This window comes from Pteronotus mesoamericanus, unplaced genomic scaffold (assembly GCF_021234165.1).
Source record: "Pteronotus mesoamericanus isolate MK-2021 breed Mesoamerican mustached bat unplaced genomic scaffold, CSHL_Meso_final contig_25, whole genome shotgun sequence".
NCBI lineage: Eukaryota > Metazoa > Chordata > Mammalia > Chiroptera > Mormoopidae > Pteronotus > Pteronotus mesoamericanus.
In genome coordinates, this window is record NW_026555105.1 from 947,555 (window position 1) to 972,145 (window position 24,591).

Consider the following 24,591-nt stretch of genomic DNA (forward strand, 5'->3'; position numbering starts at 1 on the left):
GGCGGGCCGCGCCGGCCCGGCTCCTCGGCCCCGGCTCCTGGGCCCCGGCTCCTCGGCCCCGGCGGCGCGCGGCCCCGCCCGCAGTCAGTCTGTCCTGAAAATGCCGTTAGGCGGGTGTTTTTAAAATTTGTTTTTATTTATTGATGTTAGAGAGGGAGGGAGGGAGGGACATCTCTTTGTTGTTCCACTTTTTTATGCAGTGTGTTTACATTTTTAATGTTTTAAAATTGTGAAGCGAAGTGTTCCAGTCTTCAATCTCATCAATATACCATCATTGCTTCAAGGTAGAAAAACACATGTAAAGCTATTTTGATGACCCAGTGTTGAGAAAATATCAGATGAATGAATGTATTTATTATGGATATTTGATGATGGACTGGTGAATTTGTATAAGTAATAAAATAATGACTTATGCAGAAATTAGTATCATTTTAGCAAAATCAGTAAATACGTTGTCAAGACTTTTACTTATTTTATGTTCTATTGACTATGACTTAAGGATTAAAACAACATATCAAATTTTACTAACTTGAATATATTTTTATCAAAAACATGAAATAAGCACAAAAGTTTTTAAAATTCCATGAAATAGTAAATTTTTTTAAATTAAGGTAAAATAAAAATGCTTAATGAACATTAATATAGTTTTAACACTAAAAATATTTACTTTGAATAAGGAAATCTTACTTAATTTTTTAAACATTTTATTTCCTTTTAGAGAGAGGGAAAGGCAGGGAGAAAGGGAGGGACACACCCCGGTGCGGCTGCCTCGCGCGCGCCCCCTGCGGGGGGCCTGGGCCCCGACTGCGGATCGCACCGGCGACCCTGAGCGTCGCAGTCCGCTTCTCAGTCTTCCGAGCCCCACCAGCCAGGGCTTATTAAATATTTTGTAAAAGTAAACTCGGTCACCATTCTAGAGTTCGCTTGCCATCTAACTGCCATTTTTTTTTAAGTGTCCATATCATGCTCATGCAGTTTGGTCTAGATTTACATAGAGATTAAAGAATAATAGAAATTGCTTACAACTACAAATGTTCCTCAGTCACTGGGTACATCTGTTGCACATACTGAGCACAAAGTTGCTAGAGCTTCCTGGGCCACGGGTTGGGGTAGGAAGAGAAGCAAGAAAATGGACATTTGGCATTATTCAGAAGCAGTTCTTCCTGAGGCAAGAATCAACCGGCAGCTCTGCCAGAGGAAGGATTTGACAGCTGATTGCTGTCTCTCTCTCACCTGAGAGCAGGTGGCTTGCTCACACTGTCGCTTCATCCCGAAGCAAAGCCTAAAGCGTCAGTGTCAGCACAACCGACAGCCTTCTCGGCATTGATTTAGACTCCCCTCCGCCCCCGAAATCTTCACGTTTGTTTTGATTTGGGCAGATTTCTATCATACACAAAATAAACGGAACAATGTAAGTAACGGCAGTTCCCTGTTTTCAGAGGAACAGGCACGGGAAGTGCTTCCCTGGGGCCGGATGGCTGTGAGTTTTGAGAGCGAAGGTCTTCATCCTGGTCCTAGGACTTGCCAGGCAGCACCCAGGACTGGGCTCTGAGTGACTAGAGAGTCCCGTGTGCTCCCTAGTAAAACCGCGTGTGAGAGCGTGGGTGAGGGAGGCAGTGATGTCCGGAAACTTCCTCTCTGTTACGTTCATGGTTTGTGCTTTTTATGTCTTAAATCTTACCATATTGTAAAGTCTGAGAGATGGCCTCCTGTATTTTCTTCTAATAGTTCTTAAATATTTACACTGTACAGTATGTAGTTAATTCATCTAGAGTTTATCTTTGTGGATGGTGGGAGTTAGAAGTCTAATTTTATTTTTTTTCCATATGATGAGTTAATTAGTTTCCCCATACCATTTATTATATTAGCTAGTTTGCTTTCCCTCCCGATTTGCAAAACCTTACTCATATGTGAACTTACAATATGTGCTTGGGTGGTATGCATTTGAATTCTGTTTTGTTTTATTGATTTCTGTGTCTATTTTCTATTCTTAATACTTTTTTTTAGTAATTGTGACTTTGTGATGTCTAAGTATCAAGTGAGATGATTCTTCCCTTTATTTTTGAATAGCATTTTTGATGGCTATAAAATTCTAGTTTTCTTTTTTTTTTTCCAGCACTTTGTAATTTCTTGCACTTCGTAACTTCTGGTAGCATCCTTGCTCTGACTTTGGTATCCCAGTAGTGACGGTTCTTTAAATGAGTTTGGAAGTATTTCTTCTATTTATTTTATTTTTTTTAGAGGGGGAAAGAGTTTAAGGAGGATTGGTGTAGTTCTTAAAGGTATGGTAGAATTTACCAGTGGAGCCATCTCATCCTGGGCTTTTTATTTCCTGAGAGGTTTTTGATTACTGAATCGATCTCCTTTCATAATTGGTCTGTTCAGATTTTCTATTTCTTTATGATTGATGCAATATTAGTAGGTTGGATGTTTCTTGTAGCTGTCATTTATTCTAGGCTCTCCAACTTGTTGGAGTGTAATTACTCATAGTAGCCTCTTATGATCCTATGTATTTCTGCGATATCAGTTGTAATCTCTCCTCTTTCATTTATAATTTTGTGCCTCCTGTCTTCCTTTTGTCTTGGTAACTCTAGCTAAATGTTTTTCAGTTTTGCTTCTCTTCTCAAAATATCAGCTCTTAGTTTCATTGATCTTTTCTATTGTCTTTTTAGTTTTGATATCATTTATTTCCACTCTGATCTTTATTTCCTTCATTTCCACTCTAATATTTATTTCCTCCCTTCCTCTAATGTTTGGCTTAGTTTAATTCTCATTTTTCTAGTTCCTTGTTTTGCCGGCACTTAATTCACTGAGCCACAATAGCCAGGGCAAGACAACATATTTTTAATCACTTAAAATTGACTACAAATATCTAAAATTCTGGGGCATTTTATTTAACTGTTATGTTCACAAAATTGATTCCATATACCACATTTAACTGTTCATTTCTCACCCTCCCTCTCATTCCCAAATCCTAGCTAGGTGCTTTTAAATCCTTGTCACGCAAAACAATACTGCAAAACCGTCTTTAGACTTGGTTCCTTATATACATGGAGGAAATGTTTCTTTGGGCATCAGAACTTTTCCCGTAGAGTTAATCTTTGGAAATCTAAGATTTTTTTTTTACTCATCCTTTCGGTATGCCTTCCTTATATGTATATCTTTATTGGGACTTAAATTTCTCTACTGGCATATCTGTAAGAAACCAATGCCTCTTGTTGCTTTATGGGTACACAGTCCTCTATTCCTCTGGATTAATGAATTAATTACCTCTCTATGTTGGATTTCCTGGTGACTCTGTTATATAGTAGAAATTCTTTTAAAATTGTTCTAGCTGTGATGTCTAGAAGAGATTGTATTATATCTTTCACTTTATAGAGCTAACCTCCAAATTGCTTTGGAAGTTGAGGATTCTTTTGTTAAGATGATAGATGGTGTGTAATGTAACCATATTGTTTCCTGTTTCCATTCTCCTTTAAAGGGAAAATGTGCTCAGGTTATCTTTTCCTCACTCCTTTCATTGCATTTTTGTGTGTTCTCATGTATCCTGTTCTTTGGTAATATTCTTCCCTTCTTAAATGTTGTATTACAAGTCTGAATATGATTTAGACATTAATTCAAAGTTATTTTTCTGTTTTCCCCCAAGTTGGAACAAATACAGCAGGAACCTCGGATGAGGGAGATGTCGATTTGCCTTCTTCCACTAGTTCTGTGAATGTTAAGCAGGATTTTTGGTGGTTAAGTAATTCATAAAAAGAGAAAACTTGAATAAATGATCTTCAAGCTTTTCTCCAAAAACTTCTCTGGCCAGATTCCGCAAGGAACTCAAAGAAACAATATTTATTGCCTTTGGGATAAGCAGCAGTGCTTATTTATGCATACAGTATTAAGATTTTTAAACTGTATATATGTAGAAGAGACTGTAAGATGCAGAATGAGTATGTTTTCTTTCATAGGTGTTTGCTTTGACCTGCCACTTTAAAATAAGTCAAAATGCCAATAAGACCAGATCTCCAGGTATGTAGTTTTGGACCAAAAGCAAGTATTTTTTGTTCCTAAAATCATTTTTTTATTTACAGGTATTAAGTGCTATATTTTTGGGAAAGACAAGCTTTCTTATTTTTATGGAGTAGACAGAGGAGAATAATTTAAATTAAGATGCTATCCTTTCATTTTTTTCAATAGGTTTGTTTTCAAATCTGTTTTAAAAGCACTTAAAGTGTAGATGCTAATTGCATATATCTATAGCTATATATAACTTTTACATTGAAAAGAATAGTGCACTAATTCATGTATAAAACTTATGCGTGGGTATTATCATATCAAGGTTTAAATTGTAAGATACTTCACTTAGGTAAAGAGTAACTTGTAGCTATTTAACTTCTGTGCAGTTCACCCCCAAGGCTGGCGATCTGATTGTAGAATGAAAATTCCTTATTAGTGATGTTTACACCAATACTAGAGATGGCAGACTTGTAAGGTTAGATAGCCATGCGCTGCTTAATGGTGGGGGTATTTTCTGAGAAATGAGTCATGAGGCAATTCTGTGGTGCGCACACCATAGTGCACTCACACAAACCTAGATGGTACAGGCACCCACACACTTAGGCTGCATGGCACACAGCCTGTGGCTCCCAGGCTGCAAACCTGTCCGGCACGTCACTATACTGAGTACTGTGGGCAGCTGTAACACAGTGGTAAGTATTAGTGTATCTAAACATAGAGAAGGCAATGTAAAAATATGGTATAAAAAGATGAAAAATGGTACAGCTCCGTAAGACACTTACTATGAATGGAGCTTGCTCTGAGTGAGTCAGTAAGTAGGCTATTACTGTACACACTAATGTAGACTTTATGAAAACCATACACTTAGGCTAAACTAAATTTATAAAGTAACACGAGATTAAGTCAAACATGAGAGCAAATAATGCAGAGATTAGTAAATATGAGATGTTGAACCTGCTACAGGCCTAATGGTGCACTGTTTTACAGCTGCCATTTTTAGGTAAAAAGAGTATACTCTAAAATAATGGCAAAAAGTGTAGTAAATATATTATACCAGTATAATAGTCATCTACTAGCATTATCAAGTACTATGTACCATACGTAATTGTATGTGCTGTAACTTTATGACTGGCAGTGCAGCAGGTTTGTTTACACCAGCATTGCCACAGACGTGAGTCATGTGCTGTTATATGAGGTTACAATGGCTACGATGTCACTAGGCAACAGGAACATATCAGCTCCATTATCATATGGGGCCAGGATCACATATGTGTGTGGTCATTGTTGACCCAAACCTTGTTATGTGAAACATGACTATAAACATGTAATATAATAAAATATATATATACACACACACATATATATGTAATGCTTAAGTCATACTGGCTGGTACAGTTTCTAAATAGTGCTTTTACCTGTCTTTAAGAAATTTTTTTTACTATTTAAACCTCATTAAGAAGTTGGTAGATATATTAAGGCTTTATCCATAGTATTATGGATTATTTACTACAAAGTTTATTTTACTTCTTTCATTAACAGGTTTGTGTTGAATCCAACATAATGATGACTTTCTAATTTAAGACATGGAGTGGAAAATTAATAATATATATTTTTTCATATATAGAGTCTTGTCAAAGAAAATTAACTGCATTACTCCAAATTTGAGAGTGGGCAGTTTTTTTTTTAAAAATTACTGTATAAGCGCTTCCGAGAATTTTCATGTGAAAACAATTTTCAAATTACTAGATTGTTAAAGTGACTAATTTTGATTTTGATTCAATGTATGTGCCATTGACTCTATTTCTCTAGCAGTTGGAAAAATGCATTGATGATGCTTTAAGGAAAAATGATTTCAGGCCTTTGAAAACACTTTTACAAATTGACATTTGCGAAGATGTGAAGATCAAATGCAGCAAACAGTTTTTCCACAAGTTGGATGACCTTATATGCAGGGTAAATATTTATCTTTGTTGAATGATTGTTAAAATCATTAGACAGCAATCTTCTTTTGAAGAGGAAGTATTCCATTGGAAGAAATGAATAAAAAGACCTTGGCAAGCTTGCTTATAATTATATAAATAAATGCTTGTTTTACCACTTCCTTTTTTAAATGTTTTATTTGATGAGCTCTAAATAGCATATTGGACCATTTTTTAAAACAATATACAAACAGTTGTGTTTACAGAGTTACCATTGGGGAAAATAGTTTACCTGTTTGGAGTTTAAACAACTTGATCTATTCTTAAGAGAAAGAACTCATAGATGTGACGACAGTGTGATGACTGGGGTGGGGGAGGGGCGGGAGAGGCGGCAGAGGGTGTGGGGGAATAAATGGTAATAGAAAAAACGCAGTAAAGATCATGTAAAAATAAACAACTTGATCTATTTTAATAACTTATCGACATATTCTTCATGTTCTATGGACAATGCTTGGTGCTTACAAATATTTTTTAAAAATTGTCCAACCTTGGACTTGATTTATCATGTGTAAGGCAGTTTTATAGGTGAGAAATGTTATTATTGAAAATCAGTATTTGAGATTTGCTTTCTTGTCTCTCTTAGATACATGGGATTTTTTAGAATTGGAAGGTTAACTTGGCATCATAATCTAAAGTTTCTTGAATTTATAGAGCTCTGCACTTTTGTACCTAGTTTGTCATTCACTGACTTTAGGCTTTTTTTAAACCACGTTTTTGTCCTTTATCCTTGAAGATTATGATAATGGCTAACTTTCAGGATTGTGAGGATTATAAAGCTGCTAGCACAATGCCAGTTCCGTACTATCTTGTGTTAACAGATGTTTAAATGTATGCTTTTCATTTTAGGAACTTAATAGAAAGGATATCCAAAGTGTTTCAATCATTTTCATTTCTTTTGGAAGATGTGGCAGAAATATCAGTATATTGGGGCAAGCTGGACTTCTAACTTTGATAAAACAAGGACTAGTCCAAAAGATAAGTATAGAATATGGAACATTAATGTGAGGGAAATACGATTACAGCTGTGCTTTCTAATAAAATAAATGGTTCCAACTGTTGAAAAATAAATATAGGGGTTATATATAAAACTTTAAGATAAAATAACTATCTATATAACCTGTAGTATATGTACAAAGATAAAGCTCCCCAGGAAACTATGCACAGACTCCTTGGTAATCACGTAAACTTAGGGTCACAGGATTCCTTAGAGCCTTTACTTGCTTTAGTTTCCCTTAGGCTCACCTTAGTCACTATCTGACTTTATTATTTTTAAATATTTATTGTCTGTCTGCCATGCTAGAATGTAGGATATTGATTTTTGTCTGTTTTGTTCATTGCTATTTATCCAGTGCCAAGAACAGTATCTGAGATGTCATTCAAACTCAGATATCTGAATTAATTGAAGGTAAAAAGTACCAAAACTTTTCCCACAGTAACAATGCTAAAATAATCTTACTGGTGGTCATTTATTTTCACCTCTTATTTGAATGTACTTGAACTAGGTATTTGAAAGGGGAAATAAAGTTATTCTATGCCTAGAATTAGGATTAACATCATTCATTCCTATTTAAACAGTGGGAAAATACAGTGAGTTACCAAAACACAAAACAATAATGATGTTTGAAAGCATAAATTTATTTTGGTAGAATACTGGAATTTTTATTTTTTTGTTATTTCTTTATTCCTAGGTTTACTATTTATACTAAGATAGATAAGTACAGTCTCAAAATTGAATTCAAAGTAACTAGTATATATGTTTTTCTTTACATGGTTACCTGGTTTGAAAAGTCCAAGGAGATAATTCTGAGTCGAGGAAATTCAAAAGATGAAACTCTTACAAATATGATAGAAGACTTACTTGATCTTCTGATGGTAAAATCACATTGATTAACTGATGCTATGAAGCATGTGTTTATTTAAAAACAGTCTGTGTTCTGTATGCCTTGAACCTAAAAGTCGCTGAAAGATTGGTTTGTGACCTGTTTGGATTAAGCTGTTCAGATTGTATAAAACATTTATCTTGAGTAATGTGATTAAATAATTAGTTAATATATAAAAGTTAAACAATTACGTGGTGACTTCAAATTTAATGTTATTTCAATACTATTTGTAATGGTTTATAATATAAGATAGTAAATTATAAATTAAATACTTTCACTTACTTTTCAGGTCATATATGACGTCAATGATGAAGGTATAATAATCATTTTATTTCTATGGAACAATAATTTGCAGTTAGAATTTTAGTATAATTTTGCAATTATCATAGTGTTTTCCTAATATTAGGAATTCATTATCTAATTCAGGGATCAACAAACTTTTTCTGTAAAGGGCCAGATAGTAAATATTTTAGGTTTTGTGGGCCAAGAAAAGTTGAGGATAACAAGACAGAAAACAAATTTCCACATATATTTTATGATGCAATTCAAAACAATAATTGAGTACAATGTTTTTGTAATATAGGTATACTAATAAGGAAAATAGCACTCTTGTGAGGGGAGGACATTTCACTTATTCAGGCTCAAAGTCAGTTTATGCTGTTGTCAAAATGGATTACAAATGTTTATTTGGTGCTGCTTCTCTGTGATGAGATTTTACGTATATTGCATTAGAAAATGTCTTTTCATGCAGATAATGACAAACACCAACATCAATTTGTAAGCATGATTTTTAATTGAACATGTTCATTACTTGGAAAGCATTTACAGAATTATATTAGTTTCTCTTCTTAGTATTTGCCTTTTGGAATGTCATTGTATTGCAGATTAATCACTTTTGATTGAAGGTTAGGTAAAGCTCCTCAACTGTACAATTAAATAGAGTTTTCCACAAGGGAATTTTCTCTTGCACTTACATCAGTGTCCAGTAATGCTGCTGGACCTGTAGTTGGAACTTGAAGAAAATATATCCCCTGTAATTTCATGTAGGAATGGAGATGTCACTTCTTGTTTTAACTCTCGACAACCCAGGAGGTACAGAAAGCAGTTTGGCCTTACTGGCAATGTAGATAACTTTAGTTTCATTGAAATAACTTTACTGAAGTACGTGCGTTTCTTACACAGCGTGATTTTGCCTTATAATTTTGGGATGAAGTCATTGAAAAAGAACTCTGCAGTGCAAGCTATTTACCAAAGTCATTCACTGGTAGCTGATGATGACTAAGTTTATGAAAGTGAATGACATTCACCTTGACGCTGCTGGTTCAATAAAACATGAGAAATTCAAATAATTTCGTAGAGTACTTGCTAATGAATAATACAGCCATACAGAAATAGGCAGTGAGTTAGTTCATGGGCCATGGTTTGCAACCCCTTGAGCTAACGGAACAAAATTTTCAATAGTCCGCGAGAAGTAGAACATGTTACAACTCTTCCTTTCACTTATGGCCAGCCAGTCAGTGTCTCGTCGTTAGCAATCAGTCCAAGTTATTTTATCTCTGTGTTGCTTGAGAAAGAATTACCTACGATTACTGAGACTGGTGAATTATTTATAAATAAAGAAAGCTGCTTTTTGAAGGCTGCTTTTTGCTGCCTTCAAAGCCAGAAGTTTTAAAGATCAATTGCTTTCTATTTCAATAGTAGTTAATGCTACTTTTTCAATGATTTTTTAGTGATTAGCATAACAATCTATTCTGAAATCTTACATTTTTAGAGGAGAAAACAGTCTGAAACCACCAATGACTATAAAGTGATGCAACAGAGTTCTGTTTTGTTTTTTAAGTAAATTATCATTTCTTTTCCCCTAATCAAGAGGCTTTTTCCCCCCCAATGTGATCACTTTGGAAGGCTCTGTTACAGTACTGCCATTATTTAAAGTTATTTTTTAAATTTGCATAATGAAATAGCATGTGGAAAATTCTTTTGAGTATATTTAGTGTTAATAAAGCCTGGTCTTTGAGAATAGGTTTGAATTTTGTGAGTTGGAGGGAGATTGATGGCCATTATGGAGTTTTTGGGTACGCCTATTAATGAGGCCGGTTTTCTAAAAACCTCGATATAAAAGTTTCTACTTTAGAATTGTATTCATTTCATTCACGAAAGTGCCTTATGTGCCTGAAAGGAGAAGCTGGATTTGGATTCCTTTGCCAGAATTGAGATCGGTCACATCTATTGAGTGGTTTTTTAATTCAAAGCCACATAGCTAGTTAGTAACGGAACCAGGACTGAATTTTATGCTTCCTGATGCCCAGGCCGGTCCTGTGGGCCTTCTAAACTGAACTAATGCTTCCTTTATAGTAACTCATGTAAGTGAAGCTTGTCATTTAAAGTAATTTAAAATACGCACTTATCAGTAATTTTAACACTTTTATTCAGGTAAAAAGCAAGTAATGGAAAGTTTCATCCCTCGGATTTGTGCCCTGGTTATTGACTCAAGAGCAAATATTTGTATTCAGCAGGAGGTAAAGACATTTGTTAGACTTTCTTTTGAAACCTAAAAATGAGAAAGTGAAGAAAATTTGGTAGCAGTTTATCAAAGTGAATAATCATTTTATCTTGGCACAAAATTGTTTATCATGTAGTATATATCTGTTATCTTAGCAATTCATTGTCTGACATGATGAATATGTTACCTATTTATAAAAACTTATAACTGTACGAGTTTATGTTTACATATATAGTTCATATGAAAATATTCCATTTAGACATTAGTGGTTTTTTAGAATTTAAATGCTAAAATAACATGTAATAGTCTATTGATGTTTGTACATTTGTATAACAAGAATAAATATTAATAAGGTAATATTTTTGCCTTCCCAGTTCTTAAAGTGATAATAAACATATGTCATATTGTGAAGAGTATAACTTTTAAATGTAGAAATCATGGTATATTCTTTTTCTGATACTGTGTTTCATGTTTTCTTATATTAACTGTTTTTTACTGCATAGTCTTTCCGCTACCCTTTTCCATTCCTTGCATAAAATGGTATGATTAAGAAGACATAGGCTTCTAAGTTAATGTACCTAGAATATTTTTCTAAATACTTAAGGATTTTCTTTTGTTTTTCTTTTCTAGACTCTAAAAAAAATGAATGCTATCCTTGACAAAATGCCTCAAGATGCCAGAAAAATACTCTTTACCCAAGAAATGTCAATTCTCATGTAATTATTTGTACTATATTGCTTTAATTAGTGGTTAAAGTCAGGAGTTTAAAGGATGTTTTATAAGGCAATAAGGCAACTGAGTTGCATTAATAATTAAAACTGATAAAACTTTTAGCTTTCTAATATAATTTATGGGTATATTTTCTGCAAAAGCACGTGATACTAGCCAACTGTAAATTTTAGTGAAGTTCCCCCCTCCAACATATGTGTTTTCTATTTAGTTGATACTAGTCTAGTATATAATCTGTTATTTTGATTCATAGGAACAGTATGGGAAAAAGGATTTTAGATGTTGGAGGTAAGTTTATTTCAAAGTGTTTATATTTGAAATCGTTGCAAATTTATGAATAGACAGCATCTTTTTAGTCAAAATATAATAATTAACATTGTAATGTAGTGAGATTATGTGAGGGAATTATAAACTAGATAGTCAAGCAATTTTAATTACTTGAACAGGTAATTAAATGAGAAATATTTGTGGGACCGAAACAACAATTAAGCATGACAGTAAGAGTTGTTAAGTATAATTTGCACCTAAATAATAGATTTATGAATATTAACTTAATTTTCCAAGGGATTTGAATTACTTTTGCTAGGAAGTTCCTCAAGTGGTATTTTATGAAGTTAGTAGGTCAAATTTCTTGGGATTGATAGATTTATTTTGAAATAATGTGTTTAATAAAAAACTCAAAATTTTTCCAAGTTTCATATGAGAAAATTTTGATGTAGTGATTTAAATATATCAAAGAATAAATCACTAGCTTAAATACTTTGGGATAACTTTAAACATCATATTACACAAAAGGAAAACAGGTTTTTTGATTTATAGACTATTACATGAGTTATTTTACAATTCACAACTCTGATAATAATGAAGTGGCATAGTGTTTGAATATTTAGGAATTTATTTTTAAATATCCTTTAAAAAATTATTTCTGTTAGTAAATTTTTTTTGTTATTTGGGTTGTATTCATTTCTATAATGATCTAGTTCTAATTCATATGAAGAAAAATGGCAAAAGGGAGTAAATTACCCTAATATTTTCTTTATCTTGCTTGTTTTAATACCTTATAAAATATATTGACTTTTATAAATTCTTAATTTTTAAATTTCAAATAATGCATTACCTCTTTTTTCAAGATTATGACTTACAAGTAGGTATCGTAGAGGCTTTATGTAGAATAACAACAGAAAAACAGAGACGAGAGCTGGCATGCCAGTGGTTTTCAATGGACTTTATTGCTAATGCATTTAAAGGAATTAAGGACTCTGAATTTGAAACAGTAAGTAGTATAAAAATAAAAAAATTAACAATAGTTTTTGAAAATTACTATGGTTTGTTAAAAGTCTCTCTTTTTTACAAAAATTAGGACTGCAGGATTTTTCTCAACCTTGTAAATGGCATGCTTGGAGACAAGAGAAGGTAAATTTAATGCAGATTATTTAATCTCAGGAATGAGCATGTAAGGATAGGTGATGTAAATTTTGATCACTTTGATAGTGACAGAAGAAGAGAATATTTGCAGTGTCAGGCACCTTATAGATGCTCAGGACTCACTGGATGACTGAGTTCCTGTTTGTTTTACCTACTAAGGAAATAAACGGGAGGGTGAGGGTTAAGTGCAAGGGATCATACCACTTGGATTTGAACCATAGTTTCTCTCTCCCTATTCTACCATTAATCAGATTATTTAACCTTACTTGCCTCTGTTTCCTTAGCTGTAATATGAGAATACTAATAATACATATTCAATGTTTGTTGTGAAGATTGAGATAATTATATGGTAGTAGTTATAATTGTATCTGACCAAGAAAGTGTTCACCGAATTCAGCTATTTTTATTCAAGTCTTATGCAGTTCTCTTCCCATCTAAGTCCTGTGGGAACTTTCATTGTATTACTAGTAAAAGCTAAAATAGGAATCTCTGCCCAGAGTCAGTAGCATGGAATGTAATATGAAACAGTCACTTCACTCAAAATGGTAGGTTGAGTAGTATCCTCAAAGTAATATGCTTTTTCTATAGAAACAATTTTTTATTAAACTTTTAAAAAGTAATAAAGAAGGAGATATGATTTTATTTTAATTGTTAAGACCACTTCCTGATTTTCTTTTAATCCTAGGCACGATTTCTATGGCTAGTCAAGCTTATGTTGTTGTAAAAACTGATTAATTTATTTCTTTACCTCAAACTTTTTATTTCAGGGTCTTTACATTTCCTTGTTTATCAGCATTTCTTGATAAATATGAGGTAAGTTTTAAATTTAACATGTTTTAGTTATTGAATGACTTTTGATGCAAGGGTGAACTACAGATTACAAATTGGCAAGAATATTAAACATAGTTATAATTATATCACAAATACAGCTGGTCTAGTATTCTATGTATAAGAGACATTTTATGACAAGACATATTTGTAGTTAAGGATAAATGAAATACAAAGACTGTATTTCAAATTTTATTGTTTCTTTAATCAAGCCCATTATTGATTTATCATTAATGAATATATTCAAAGTAATACTTTCAACCTTTATTGCACTTGGAATATTTGTGATTGCTTGGAGCTGGTTAATTTCTGTGTGTAATACTAAGCAGAATTTTTTTTATTCTTTCTAAACTGACTTAAATGCAATACTTGTCTCCTCTATCTTCCCTCACCTTCCAGCTATACCCTCTTCAAAAAAAAAAGAAAAAGAAAACTCAACCATGAATATTACAGGATTAAAATTCTCTCTTGTCACTGTTAAGAGCATAGGATATATTACTTTTATATCTTTATTTCATTAGCTGCAAATACCATCAGATGAAAAACTTGAGGAATTCTGGATAGATTTTAATCTTGGGAGCCAGTCTCTATCATTCTATATTGCTGGAGATGATGATGTAAGTTTTATTTCCTCTGTACTATTTTCTATGTATGTATATATAAGTGTCTTAATTCAATAAAAGAATATAGAATTGATTGTATATTTTTGCAGCCATTTTAATGTTTCAATGTTATCCCAGTGATTTTGATTAGCATGGTAACTAACATATCAAGCTAATTAGGAATGAAAACTATTTCTGATGTTTTATTGAAACAGGAAAATTAATGCTAAATTTTAATACTAGTTTTTTAACATAAACTTTTCAGAGATAAGTTACATGTTACCTTCAGATAAAATTTAACATTCATATAAATAAAGTGAATTGAATTTAGGAAAAAAACAAGTTACTCAAATAAGGAGGCACTCAGAAATAACATTAAGAAATAATGACGAATGGTCTTAGTCATATAACATCCTGTTTGAAAATAGTGAGGAGTTGACTCTCATGGTAGCATCTGGAAGTGAGTTATAGTTCTTTTCCTTCTGTGTGCTATATTGTAGCCATGTTCAAACCCTCCAACTAGGTGGTATATTTTCTACTGATCTCTTTCTAACCTGAGGAAAATTTTTGAGCCTTTGTTTCTAAATAGCTACTATTTAATATTTGATACTTGGGATACTTCTAGCTCAAACTGTGTGATCATTTTGCCAAAATCTAAGAGTTAATCTGCATTACTAATCCAATTGCTGCACCTGCTATTATAGTGAAGCTTTAGTCCTTTTAGTTGATGTCTTACAAAATCCTGCGTTCTGCGCCAGTTCAGCTCTCTCAGATGAACACTAACCCAGACGCCTCTTAGGACTGCCACACACTTTTATTTCTTTGTGTTTTATAGCGCCTTCGTAGACTGCGTATTTAAAACGGAGTCCCAAATGCCAGCGCTGCTTCTTGGGCACTGGCAGTTGTATTTACTCCTGCTGGGTTTGTAGGGATATTCTTAACTGGATTTTCTTCAGAAACTGGACTTCCATTTTGGGAGAAGAGGATAGAATTGGATTGATGTAGTTCCTGCCCTCACTCAGCGTGGTCTAGTGGATGATTTGGACAAGAAAATGAGCAATTATAGTATTAAACGCAATTGGGATAGTATAAAGTGCATTTACAAGTACTTAATGCCTATTATGTTCCAGAGGCTGATCTAGAGATGCTGGGAGACACTTCTTCCCCGAACTATGTATATTTAGAATCCCCTCTCCTCTGGTTTCTGCAGCAGTTGCACATCATTCCTGTGTTCTCTTACTAGAAGCCATGCCACATAGAGTGGCTGCGTAAATCCCTTCTTTTGCCTCTTCATCAGCCCATTTTAGGGTCTTCTACTTGCTGGCTCTTCCACATAGAAACTGCCCCAGATATTTGTGTCTTAGTTCCTTCCCAGGTAGATTACTGGCTTCCTTACTGAGGTGCTCTCTAAGGTCTTAGTCTGAAGTAACCTCCCAGCTGCATCATAACATGGTGTCCTGTTTTATTTTCTTTACAGTAGTTATGTATACTTAAAATCACTACATTTATTGTTTATTGCCTGTTTTCGCCCCATTGAATGTAAGTTTCATGAAATCAGGGACCCATCTTTCTATTTATAGCGATACATATTTATTATAACAATGCATAAACAGAGTATTCAAAGAACTGAAAGATATGTAGTATGGTTAGTGCAAAGAGTGCAAAGGAGAGTGGAAAGAGAGAAGGCAGTGGGAATCCAAAGAAGGGCTCTAAGTGAGCGGTGAGGACCACATTCTTGTTAACGATTCTCTGGGTGGGGACAATGGATTAAAAAGGGACGAGACTAGAAGCAGTTGGGAGACTTGCAGTAATCCAGGCGAGAAACCGTGGTGGCATGGTTTCAGAAGGGTGCCGTGGGGATGGGTGGGAACCGATGGGTTCCAGAAAAGCTAAGAGGAGGTGGCACTGAGCAGACTGGGTGGTTTGTGTGTGGGAAAGAGAGGCAGGATCAACCAAGTGTGAGTGACTGGGTGGTCTTGTCGCAGGAGGACGTTTTGTAGGGAAAATGACGGGTTCAGATTCGAGCGTTTTGGTTTGGAGATACTTGCGGGATATTCAGCAGAGGGTATGTGGCAGGCAGTTGGACATACTAGTCGGAGGTTCAGGTAAGAGAACTGGGCCACAGTGGAGATGTAGAAGCTATTGCCATATAGATGATAAAACCACGGGATTTAAAGAATGCCTAGATGACAGAACTGTGACAAACACAAATTTATTCAGGATAGGCAGAAGAGAGTCTGAAGGATACTTGAAGAATCAGCCAAAAGAGACCAGGTTAAAAGGGTGTCATGTTATGGAAGTCAAGGGGACAGTGTTTTCATGAGAGCAAATGATCAGCACTGTCAAAGCAGCGCTCTAAGTGAGAGAGCCCCCTCACTGCAGAGACAGGGGTTTAGGCGCTCCGGGAGCCCTGCAGCGCAGAGGGAGGGAGACGCCAAGGTAAGGGAAGGGGCACAGGCCTGGCGGAAGTGTGCTGTGGACTCAAGGGAGGGGTTTGTGTCAGGTGCTTTATTTCAAGGTCACAGGCTTTTTGAAATTGATGACTGGGGTGATAGAGAGGCTGGACAGAAGCTGATGCCGAAAGGAAGAGAGTATGATGCAGGGAGAGCGAGGGGTGAAGGTGACACAAGATGGGCACCGCGCATTGGCAGCTGTTGAAGCTAGATAAACACACCCTTTGGGTTTGTTAGGTTATGGTTTCTACTTCTAACAAAATCTGTTTGAAAATTTTAATATGAAAAAAATTTAAAGGAAGGAGTGACCCCGGTGCCTCCGTATACAGGAAGAGGCATTTCAAAGTCAGATGATAACAACCAGTAGGTCCTGGCACACACTCTATGGGCCTCGAAGGAGCACGTTCTTCACGGAGAAATAGAAAGCTGCTCAAAGCGCTGGCGGGGGGGCAGGGGGGATGATTCCAGCCCTTTGCCCCTGACCCAGAGCTTTCGAGGTACGGGACAGTCAGCACCTTAACTGGAGAGGGCTGTCACGGCAGGGGTGCCGTCAGAGTACGGGCTGGCTTCGGTTCAGGACAATCTCTGTAGAATGGGAATGAGTTGTCCTTTATCAACTAAAAAATCAGATCTATTTTTCTCACAAGATTACTGGAAAGTTTTAAGATCCCGTTTTTGAGGAATGGTATCTAATGTTTACTATGACTTTTTTTGTGAATTCAGTATTTTTCAGTTATACAAATGAATATACTTGGAAGAGGAAAAACATTTTAGATTATTACTAATGTACATTTGATGTTTTAATCTGTGGACAATAAGTGAGAATTAAGAAATGTGTATTTCACAAAACATTTCAAAGAAAGAAATTATAGGATTTGATAACTTTTATTTAAGAAGGGTATCTTCAATTTTTAATGGACAATCACTCTTTTTTGGTTGAGAATAGGACACCATAAAATTACTTCCATTTTTAAAAGTGAACAAATAGATTAAATGTGACACTTATAATGTATTATGCGGTCAATTGATGGAGCAAGAATTGTATTATATCAACTGGTTACTTAGTAATATATAGCCACTATGGTTTGTATAACTGAAAAATGGTGTTTAAAGAAACTTTAAAGAAGGAATAAATTATTCATTTATAGTCAAAACCTGTTTTTAAATTTTAAGGATCATCAGTGGGAAGCAGTCACTGTGCCTGAGGATAAAGTAGAAACATACAGCATTGAAGGTATTGATCTTTTCTAGAAGTCTCTTCTTGATGCCTGTGATACGGAGTAGAAGTCACATGCTTTCTGGGGAAAAAAATAAGCTAATGAAAGCAAAGTCAACATTTTCATTATGTTCACCATCCTAAATTTGTTACATTTCCCTCTTCCACAATCTTCCATCTTCCTCCGATACTTATTTCCTTTACTGTCTAATCTAAAATTCATGAATAATCACTTTCTTATTAATATGTTCAAGGTTCTTGCCCTTCTATTCTATTTGTGTGATTAGATCCAAGTATCTCAGTTATCTACTCCTAGAGCCAGAACTGCGTAACAGCGCTGGACAGAGCCATACCATTTGGCAGACTGGCATCACTACCAATTCAAACATCACGACATGCTGGTCATTTTAGTGGGCATGTTGTGTACATCATGATAGTTATTTGTATTTCCCTAATGAGCGGTTGATGTTGACCACTTTTTCATGTGCTTGGTGGCCATTCGTATATTGTCCTTTGTGAAAGATGTGTTTAAATATTTTGTCCATTTGTTTACTGGGCTGCTTATTTTATAAAGTTTTTGAGTTCTTATGCATACTAGATACCACTTCTTTGACAGATATATTTTCCATGAGTATTTTTCTCCCAGTCTGTCTTTTGCTTATGTATTTTCTTAATGGTCATTATTAAATGACCCTATTTTGCCTATGGTAGTATTCTTTGCTCTGTAATCTACTTTCTGTAATGTTAATATGTATGCATATACCCTTCCAGGTTTGCATAGGGTAGTTATAACATGGCATATATTTTTCTTAAACCTGTTTCTGTGTTTGTACATTTAAGGATCATCTATACATATATATATATAGTGGGTTTCTTGGAGGCAGCATATACTGGATCTTGTTTTTTAAATGTAATTTGTAACTTTTAAATGTAATTATTCATATGTTTTAAATTTACCATCAAGTCCTTGTTTTTTCTACCTGCCATGTTTTTCTCTTTTTCTTCCTTAATATTAATTGATTTTTAAATAATTTCATTGAACCTCTTCTGTTGGCTTTATACTCTTTTTAGCAGTTGATTTAGACTGTATTTGATACATCTTTAACTTAATAGTGTGTATGTTCAAGTAATATTATACCCCCCTATGTATAATATAAGAACCTTGTACTTCCAAAATAGCATAGAATGTTTCCTCACCCAATTTCTCTTTTTTTATTATGGTAAAAAAAAAATGCATAACATAAAATTTACCATCTTACCCTTTTTAAGTGTAGAGCTCAATAATGTGAAGCATATTCACACTGTCGGGAGACAGATCTCCAGGTCTTTTGTCATCTTGCAAAAGTGAAACTGTATCCATTAAACAACTCCCTTTTCACCCCTCTGCACAGCCCCTGGTGACCACCACTCCACTTCTTGTTTGTGTGAATTTGACTCTCTGAAGTGGAATGAATCTTAATCTCTAAAGCTTGATGACTTAATGTTGAAACGTGTGACTTTCTTTTCCCAAAAACAAAACCCCACTCGCACTGTTGGAGTTACAAAGTGTTGCCACTGTCTTCAAGCAACTAATAATTCTTAGTTAATCAAAGGACATCACTGTGAAAGTCTCATGACTGTTTGGCTGCAAACACAAGACATTTTCTGCTTGGGTTAGCCTCACAAGAATCAGAGTATTCTAGCCTGTTGGGTCATTTGTCCTTTAGGTTAGGTCACCGAGTGGCCAGCAAAGCTCTTTCTATTGTAGGGACAAATTTTTCTATTTGGCGTGTCCTTCTCCCTCAAGATATTTTCCTTCTGCCCAGAAGTATACACAGAGGGCAAGCGTAGGGTCTCCTCAGTCACCAAGAGGAGCACTGCTTGAGGTTGGGACAGGACCACGGTGGCCGTGAGTCCCCAATACAGGCACATGCACTGGGTCAGAGGTAGTCCTGTGATGACTTCTTGGAGGAAGGGAGGTGAATGCCTCTTATAAACTGGTGTTTACAGTCTTTTTTCCTCTGGATTGATAAATTCATTGAAGGAGCGTATCGTATGCTTACCTCACAATTCCCCAGCACTCATGTTTTCATCACATGTTATTTGTTTACTGTCAACATGTTTGTAGTAACTGTGGATTTAATAGAACTGTTTGAACAGATGATAATGCACAGAAATATGGTTATTTAAGGAATTAGCTATTTTTTGTTTGCTTCTTTTAAATTAAGAAAATAGTTTTCTCAGATGTGTTCAAGGGATAATTATTAAGAATCTGTTGGTGTCCAGCATGTATTCAGGCTTTAGTTCATTAATTATTGTATTACTCTGTGATTTATAGATCAGGAAAGTGAGGCTTTGAAAAGTAAATTCACTTAAAATTTTTTTACATAAATTGACTTTGTTTACATAGATACTATTAGAATTCATTTAAATACTGTTAAATCCTAAAAGTTAACTTTATTAAGTTAATTTTTATTAATATGCGGTATGCTTTTCTTATTTATAGTATACTTATAGGGTGGTATCATAGAAATGGATATAAAGTAATCAGTGTGATTTTGTATATGTGTGTACAGAGAGAAAATCGAAGAAGCTGCTGACTGTAATTCTGAAAAATATTTTGAAAATTGGTAAAAGAGAAGGGATAAAATTGCTTTTGTATTTTGATGCATCATTAGAAATCACTAATGTGACACAAAAAATTTTTGGCGCACATAAACATAGGGTAAGTGTTTAAATGTTTTTAATAAAAACTCATTTTCATGTTCTGGAAACTTTTGGTTACTTGAGTTTCTAAGTTTTATTCACTTCTTTTTTTCTAGTGTTCTTAAAATGACATGTAGATTTTTAGTTTTTTAAATTTGTATTGTTGTTAACCATCAGATTGTTAGCCATATCCTTTGACATAACTATTAGTAAAAATCTCAGATGACAAAATTAGCAGCAGCTACTCAAAATATTTAATGAATTCCTGCTAGGTATTTAAAAAATGAAATGAGACAAATCCCTATTTTCAACATGAAAACATAGTTTGGGAGAATTACAGGCTATACCTCCAAAGATGTAAGTAAGTGGCGTAAGGAAAATGAAGTCTAGAAGTTGAGGAAAGAGAATGCTCGTTAGGAATCAGATTTGAAGGAGAGGCCGTAGAGATGGGGTTTGACTGGCCTTCAAAGTTGATGGATAGAAGTAGGTCAGACCCTTCCCACGACTGTGGAAGAACTGTGAGTTGGATACTCTTTAACTGGGAATCTAAGGTGACAATTCATCCTGTGTTTGGGGGAGATATGCAGTTGACAAGTTTGGATAGTGTATGTCTTCGTTAAGGCTGCTGTAACAGAAATGTCCTAGACTGGTTGGCGCCAACAGCAATGTTTATATCTCATAGTTCTGGAGGCCGGGAAGTCCAAGATCAAGGTACCAGGAGATTAGGTGTCTGGTAGGGTCCCTTTTCCTGGCTCATAGCAGACTTCTTGTCACTGGGTTCTCACGTGGTGGGTGGAAGTGGGGAAGGAGGTCTCTTGCGTCTCTTTACTGGGCACTCATCTGCTCAGGAGGGCTGGGTGCTGGTGACCCCATCCCCTCCCAAAGTCCCCGCCTCCTGCGCCATCACTGCGGGGGCCAGGCATCCACACGAGCCGGGATGGGGGCCCATTCAGTCTGCAACGGTGCCAGAGGGTTATGGTGAAGACTAGCGGAGACGGTGTTTGTGAGGAGTCCTTACCAGAATGGCAGGCTAAGAAGTTCAAGTGTTCTGAGAAGGGTATTTATATGTGCAAAATTATGACTTGAGATAATTTGGCAATTTTGAAAGGAAACAGGTAGGAAATAATTGCATTAAAATGGAAAGGACTAGAAGAAAATGACATCACTTTGCATTACTTTAATTTTAGGAATTTACCAGAAAACAGGGTATTTCAGTTGCCAAAACATCTGTGCATGTACTTTTTGATGCAAGTGGATCACAGGTATGTATCTAACTCACTTAATTTTAATCATTGGGCTAAGTTTAACGCAAATAATAACACAAAGTTTATGCTGGAGGTTAAATATCTAAAAAATAAATCATTTTAACATGGATAGTGCTTCAATGAGATGTATGTGATTTTTAAACATGTTGTTAATGATGATTTATTTTAGTACAGAAGGTAGATGTTCTTAATCAATACTAGTTTTGGTAAGCTTAAAAATTAGAAATAGATGTCCTACTAATGCAAAAACTTGTGTTAGGTCTATTAATATTTGAAAAAGTAGATGCTTTTAGTTGGGTTACTTTGTGAGACTAAAAATGATAACAGTAGGTAGAAGACGGAAAGAATTGACCTTTGGAAGTATGAGATGAATGGCCGCTTTATTAAGACATCCAGTGGTTTTTGAGGATGTCCTATGGTTTGCAGTTTTAAGTATTTTTTCCATATTCTCCTACAGATTCTAGTGCCAGAAAGTCAAGTCTCACCCGTTGCAGAAGAACTCGTTAGTTCAAAAGAAAAACCTAACTCCCAAAAGGAATTTGTTAAACCTCAAAAACACATCCAAAACAGTACTCAAGGGGATGGGAAAAATAGTCAGCCTGAGGTAAATGTGGTGTCTAAATAGTTGTCCATTAACAAAATACATCAAATTGTTGCTGCGTATAATTACAGGGGCAAAAAAAGCCTCTATGACAGTTCAGGGGACTTTTCCTGCCTTTTACAAACACAAACAGAAGGTAGTGTTTTCGCAAATTGCTTGTACATGTAAGGGTTAGGACAAGGTATACTCTACACCTGGAAATTCTAAATTAGAGACGTTTAGGAAAGTAACGACCACTTTTCCACATAACCTTCCTGTTCTCCGTTTCCCCCTCCTGCTCCACTGAGGATCTCCTCTGGGCCGGATCCCATAGAAGCATTTCTCAGCCTTCTTTGTCATAACTTGCTGTGACACTTGAGACACTGCTGACAGTCCTCTGTGCCTTAATGCCCTCCTCTTGTTTGACTTGTTAGTGCTTTAATTCTCTACCTCCTTCTATTACTATATCAGAAATACTCTCTCCCCACCTCCTGAGAGTAGATTTGCTCTAGAAGCTTCATGCCCAACATCTCTACGCCTTCTCCTGTAGTGAGCTGCCTTCCTGTGCTTAATTTAAGCCCCTAAAGTTCTATAGCTACCTCTCCACTCACTGTTCTAACATTTCCTCCATATCTCTTCAAGCCCTTTCCTGAAGTCTGACAGCAAACTGTTTTCCTTTCGCCTCAAATTTGCATCTGCCTCCATACTCCCATAATGCACCACTGATGACGTCCTTGATTCCAGCCTCCTCTCCCCTGACTCGGACCAGGCACTGGTGACTGGGTTCCCATAGTATTTCCCACATCCCCTCCCCGTCGTCTCCTTCCGCCGCTCACTTCAGCTCACCATACCTATACCTAACACAGGAACCTCTGAACTCGCCTTTACAACATTGTTTCCACTCATTTTCCTTAATCTTAGCTTTTCTTTCTTTGCTCAGAAAACTTTGTGATCTCTGTTTATCTTAGTCCAAACTTTGACTGTTCTGAGACTACAATTTTACTTTATCAAAATGTCCTTTAGGTAGGTCAGTTGCTTCACGCTGTCTTTTTATGTCATGCTCATTCTTGCCTTGATACCTTTATTTATGTTGTTTGTTCTTGTTTTTACCTTTACTCATCTAATGTGTACCTACATTTTAAGTCTTGGTTCATTTTCACCTTCTTGAAGCTTTTTCTGATTATTTTGGTATTTATCAATTTCTCACCTTTAAGCAACTATAAATCTCTCAGGCTTTTCCATACATTTTTGTCATGTTTGTCACAATTTTTCCTTTTTTCTCTTTAATCTTGTGTCTGTCCTTAAACTAAAAATGGCACCTTACATTTCCCTCAGATGATTAGGTCATAAAAGGCATTTCTGTGTCTTTGTATCAGAATTGTAACTTGAGTACTTATTTAAAATGCAGATACTTAGGCCCTCCACCTATTCCTTCTGAATCATAAAGTCTGAACACATTGCACTATTGTGAAATAGCCACTATGTTTTCAATAATTTCAAAAGATAAGGGTGTTTACTGTGGTTATTTCTCATGGTTTAAGATAATTGCTCCTCGCAAAAGAAAAATGTCTGAATCCTCAATAAGGAATCACTGTTAAAAGCATTTATATGGATAAGTAACTTTCAGGTCCCATTTGCTAATACCACTATGTACTGCCATTTTTTAAGAAGAAATTATGGTCCAGTAGCTTGTTTTACTTTAATCCTCCTCTGAGGATATGCTTATTGATTTTAGAGAAAGAGAGAGAGAGATCAATGTGAGAGAAACACCGATTGGTTGCCTCCCAAATGTGCCCCAATGGGGCATTGAACCCTCAACCTTTTGGTACATGGGGCGACACTCCAACCAGCTGAGCCACCCGTCCAGGGCAGTAGCTTGTTTTCTGCTTAACCTTAGAATTCCTTTTCTCCTGTCCTTCACCACCTGTCCTCCATGCCTCCTGTGCAGACCTGCACAACACTCCATCAGTACTTTTTTCTGTCTTAGGTGCAGGAGCCTTTTTAAAAACAGCTCTCCTCTGTCTTTATAGTTCGCCACCATCTACTCCTTATATGGTATCCGCTGACACTCCTGTCCCATGTGGTCTCTTCCTCTGCTCTCTACTTCTGCAGCTCATTCCAGGCATTCCAGGATGAAGTTAAAAATGTAGGTCTTCATTGGGACCACTAGGTGGTGTGTCATTGAGATTCTGAATTCCTGTAGCTACTTTTTACTCCAAAGGCAGTTTAGTCTTCACAGAATATTAATACAGTTTTTTAAATGTGATAAAGTTTTAGATGATCCTTAACATTATGAAAGCATTCACAAACACGTTTACATAAATATGTATCCAAACATCATGTACATGAAATAGAATAGGAAACCATGAGCCATTGCTTAACTAGGTAAACCCAGTATCAACTTAAAAAGTTTTTTTTACATGTCTAGATGTTCTATAAAT

General features: G+C 35.4%; 1 protein-coding gene across 1 annotated transcript in view; it reads left to right on the forward strand.

The window, feature by feature from the left end:
- The first annotated feature begins 3,993 nt into the window (after positions 1-3,993).
- The window catches only part of SYCP2 (synaptonemal complex protein 2), a 48,803-nt gene continuing 28,205 nt past the window's right edge, over positions 3,994-24,591 (forward strand). The window contains exons 1-16 of the mRNA XM_054573339.1: positions 3,994-4,017; positions 5,815-5,958; positions 6,831-6,959; positions 7,752-7,856; positions 8,154-8,178; positions 10,298-10,383; positions 10,998-11,083; positions 11,350-11,384; positions 12,227-12,369; positions 12,457-12,509; positions 13,289-13,334; positions 13,871-13,966; positions 17,578-17,638; positions 20,176-20,324; positions 21,493-21,567; positions 22,028-22,174. Coding sequence (XP_054429314.1) covers positions 3,994-4,017; positions 5,815-5,958; positions 6,831-6,959; positions 7,752-7,856; positions 8,154-8,178; positions 10,298-10,383; positions 10,998-11,083; positions 11,350-11,384; positions 12,227-12,369; positions 12,457-12,509; positions 13,289-13,334; positions 13,871-13,966; positions 17,578-17,638; positions 20,176-20,324; positions 21,493-21,567; positions 22,028-22,174 — 1,404 coding nt within the window. The remainder of the gene's footprint in view (positions 4,018-5,814; positions 5,959-6,830; positions 6,960-7,751; positions 7,857-8,153; positions 8,179-10,297; positions 10,384-10,997; positions 11,084-11,349; positions 11,385-12,226; positions 12,370-12,456; positions 12,510-13,288; positions 13,335-13,870; positions 13,967-17,577; positions 17,639-20,175; positions 20,325-21,492; positions 21,568-22,027; positions 22,175-24,591) is intronic.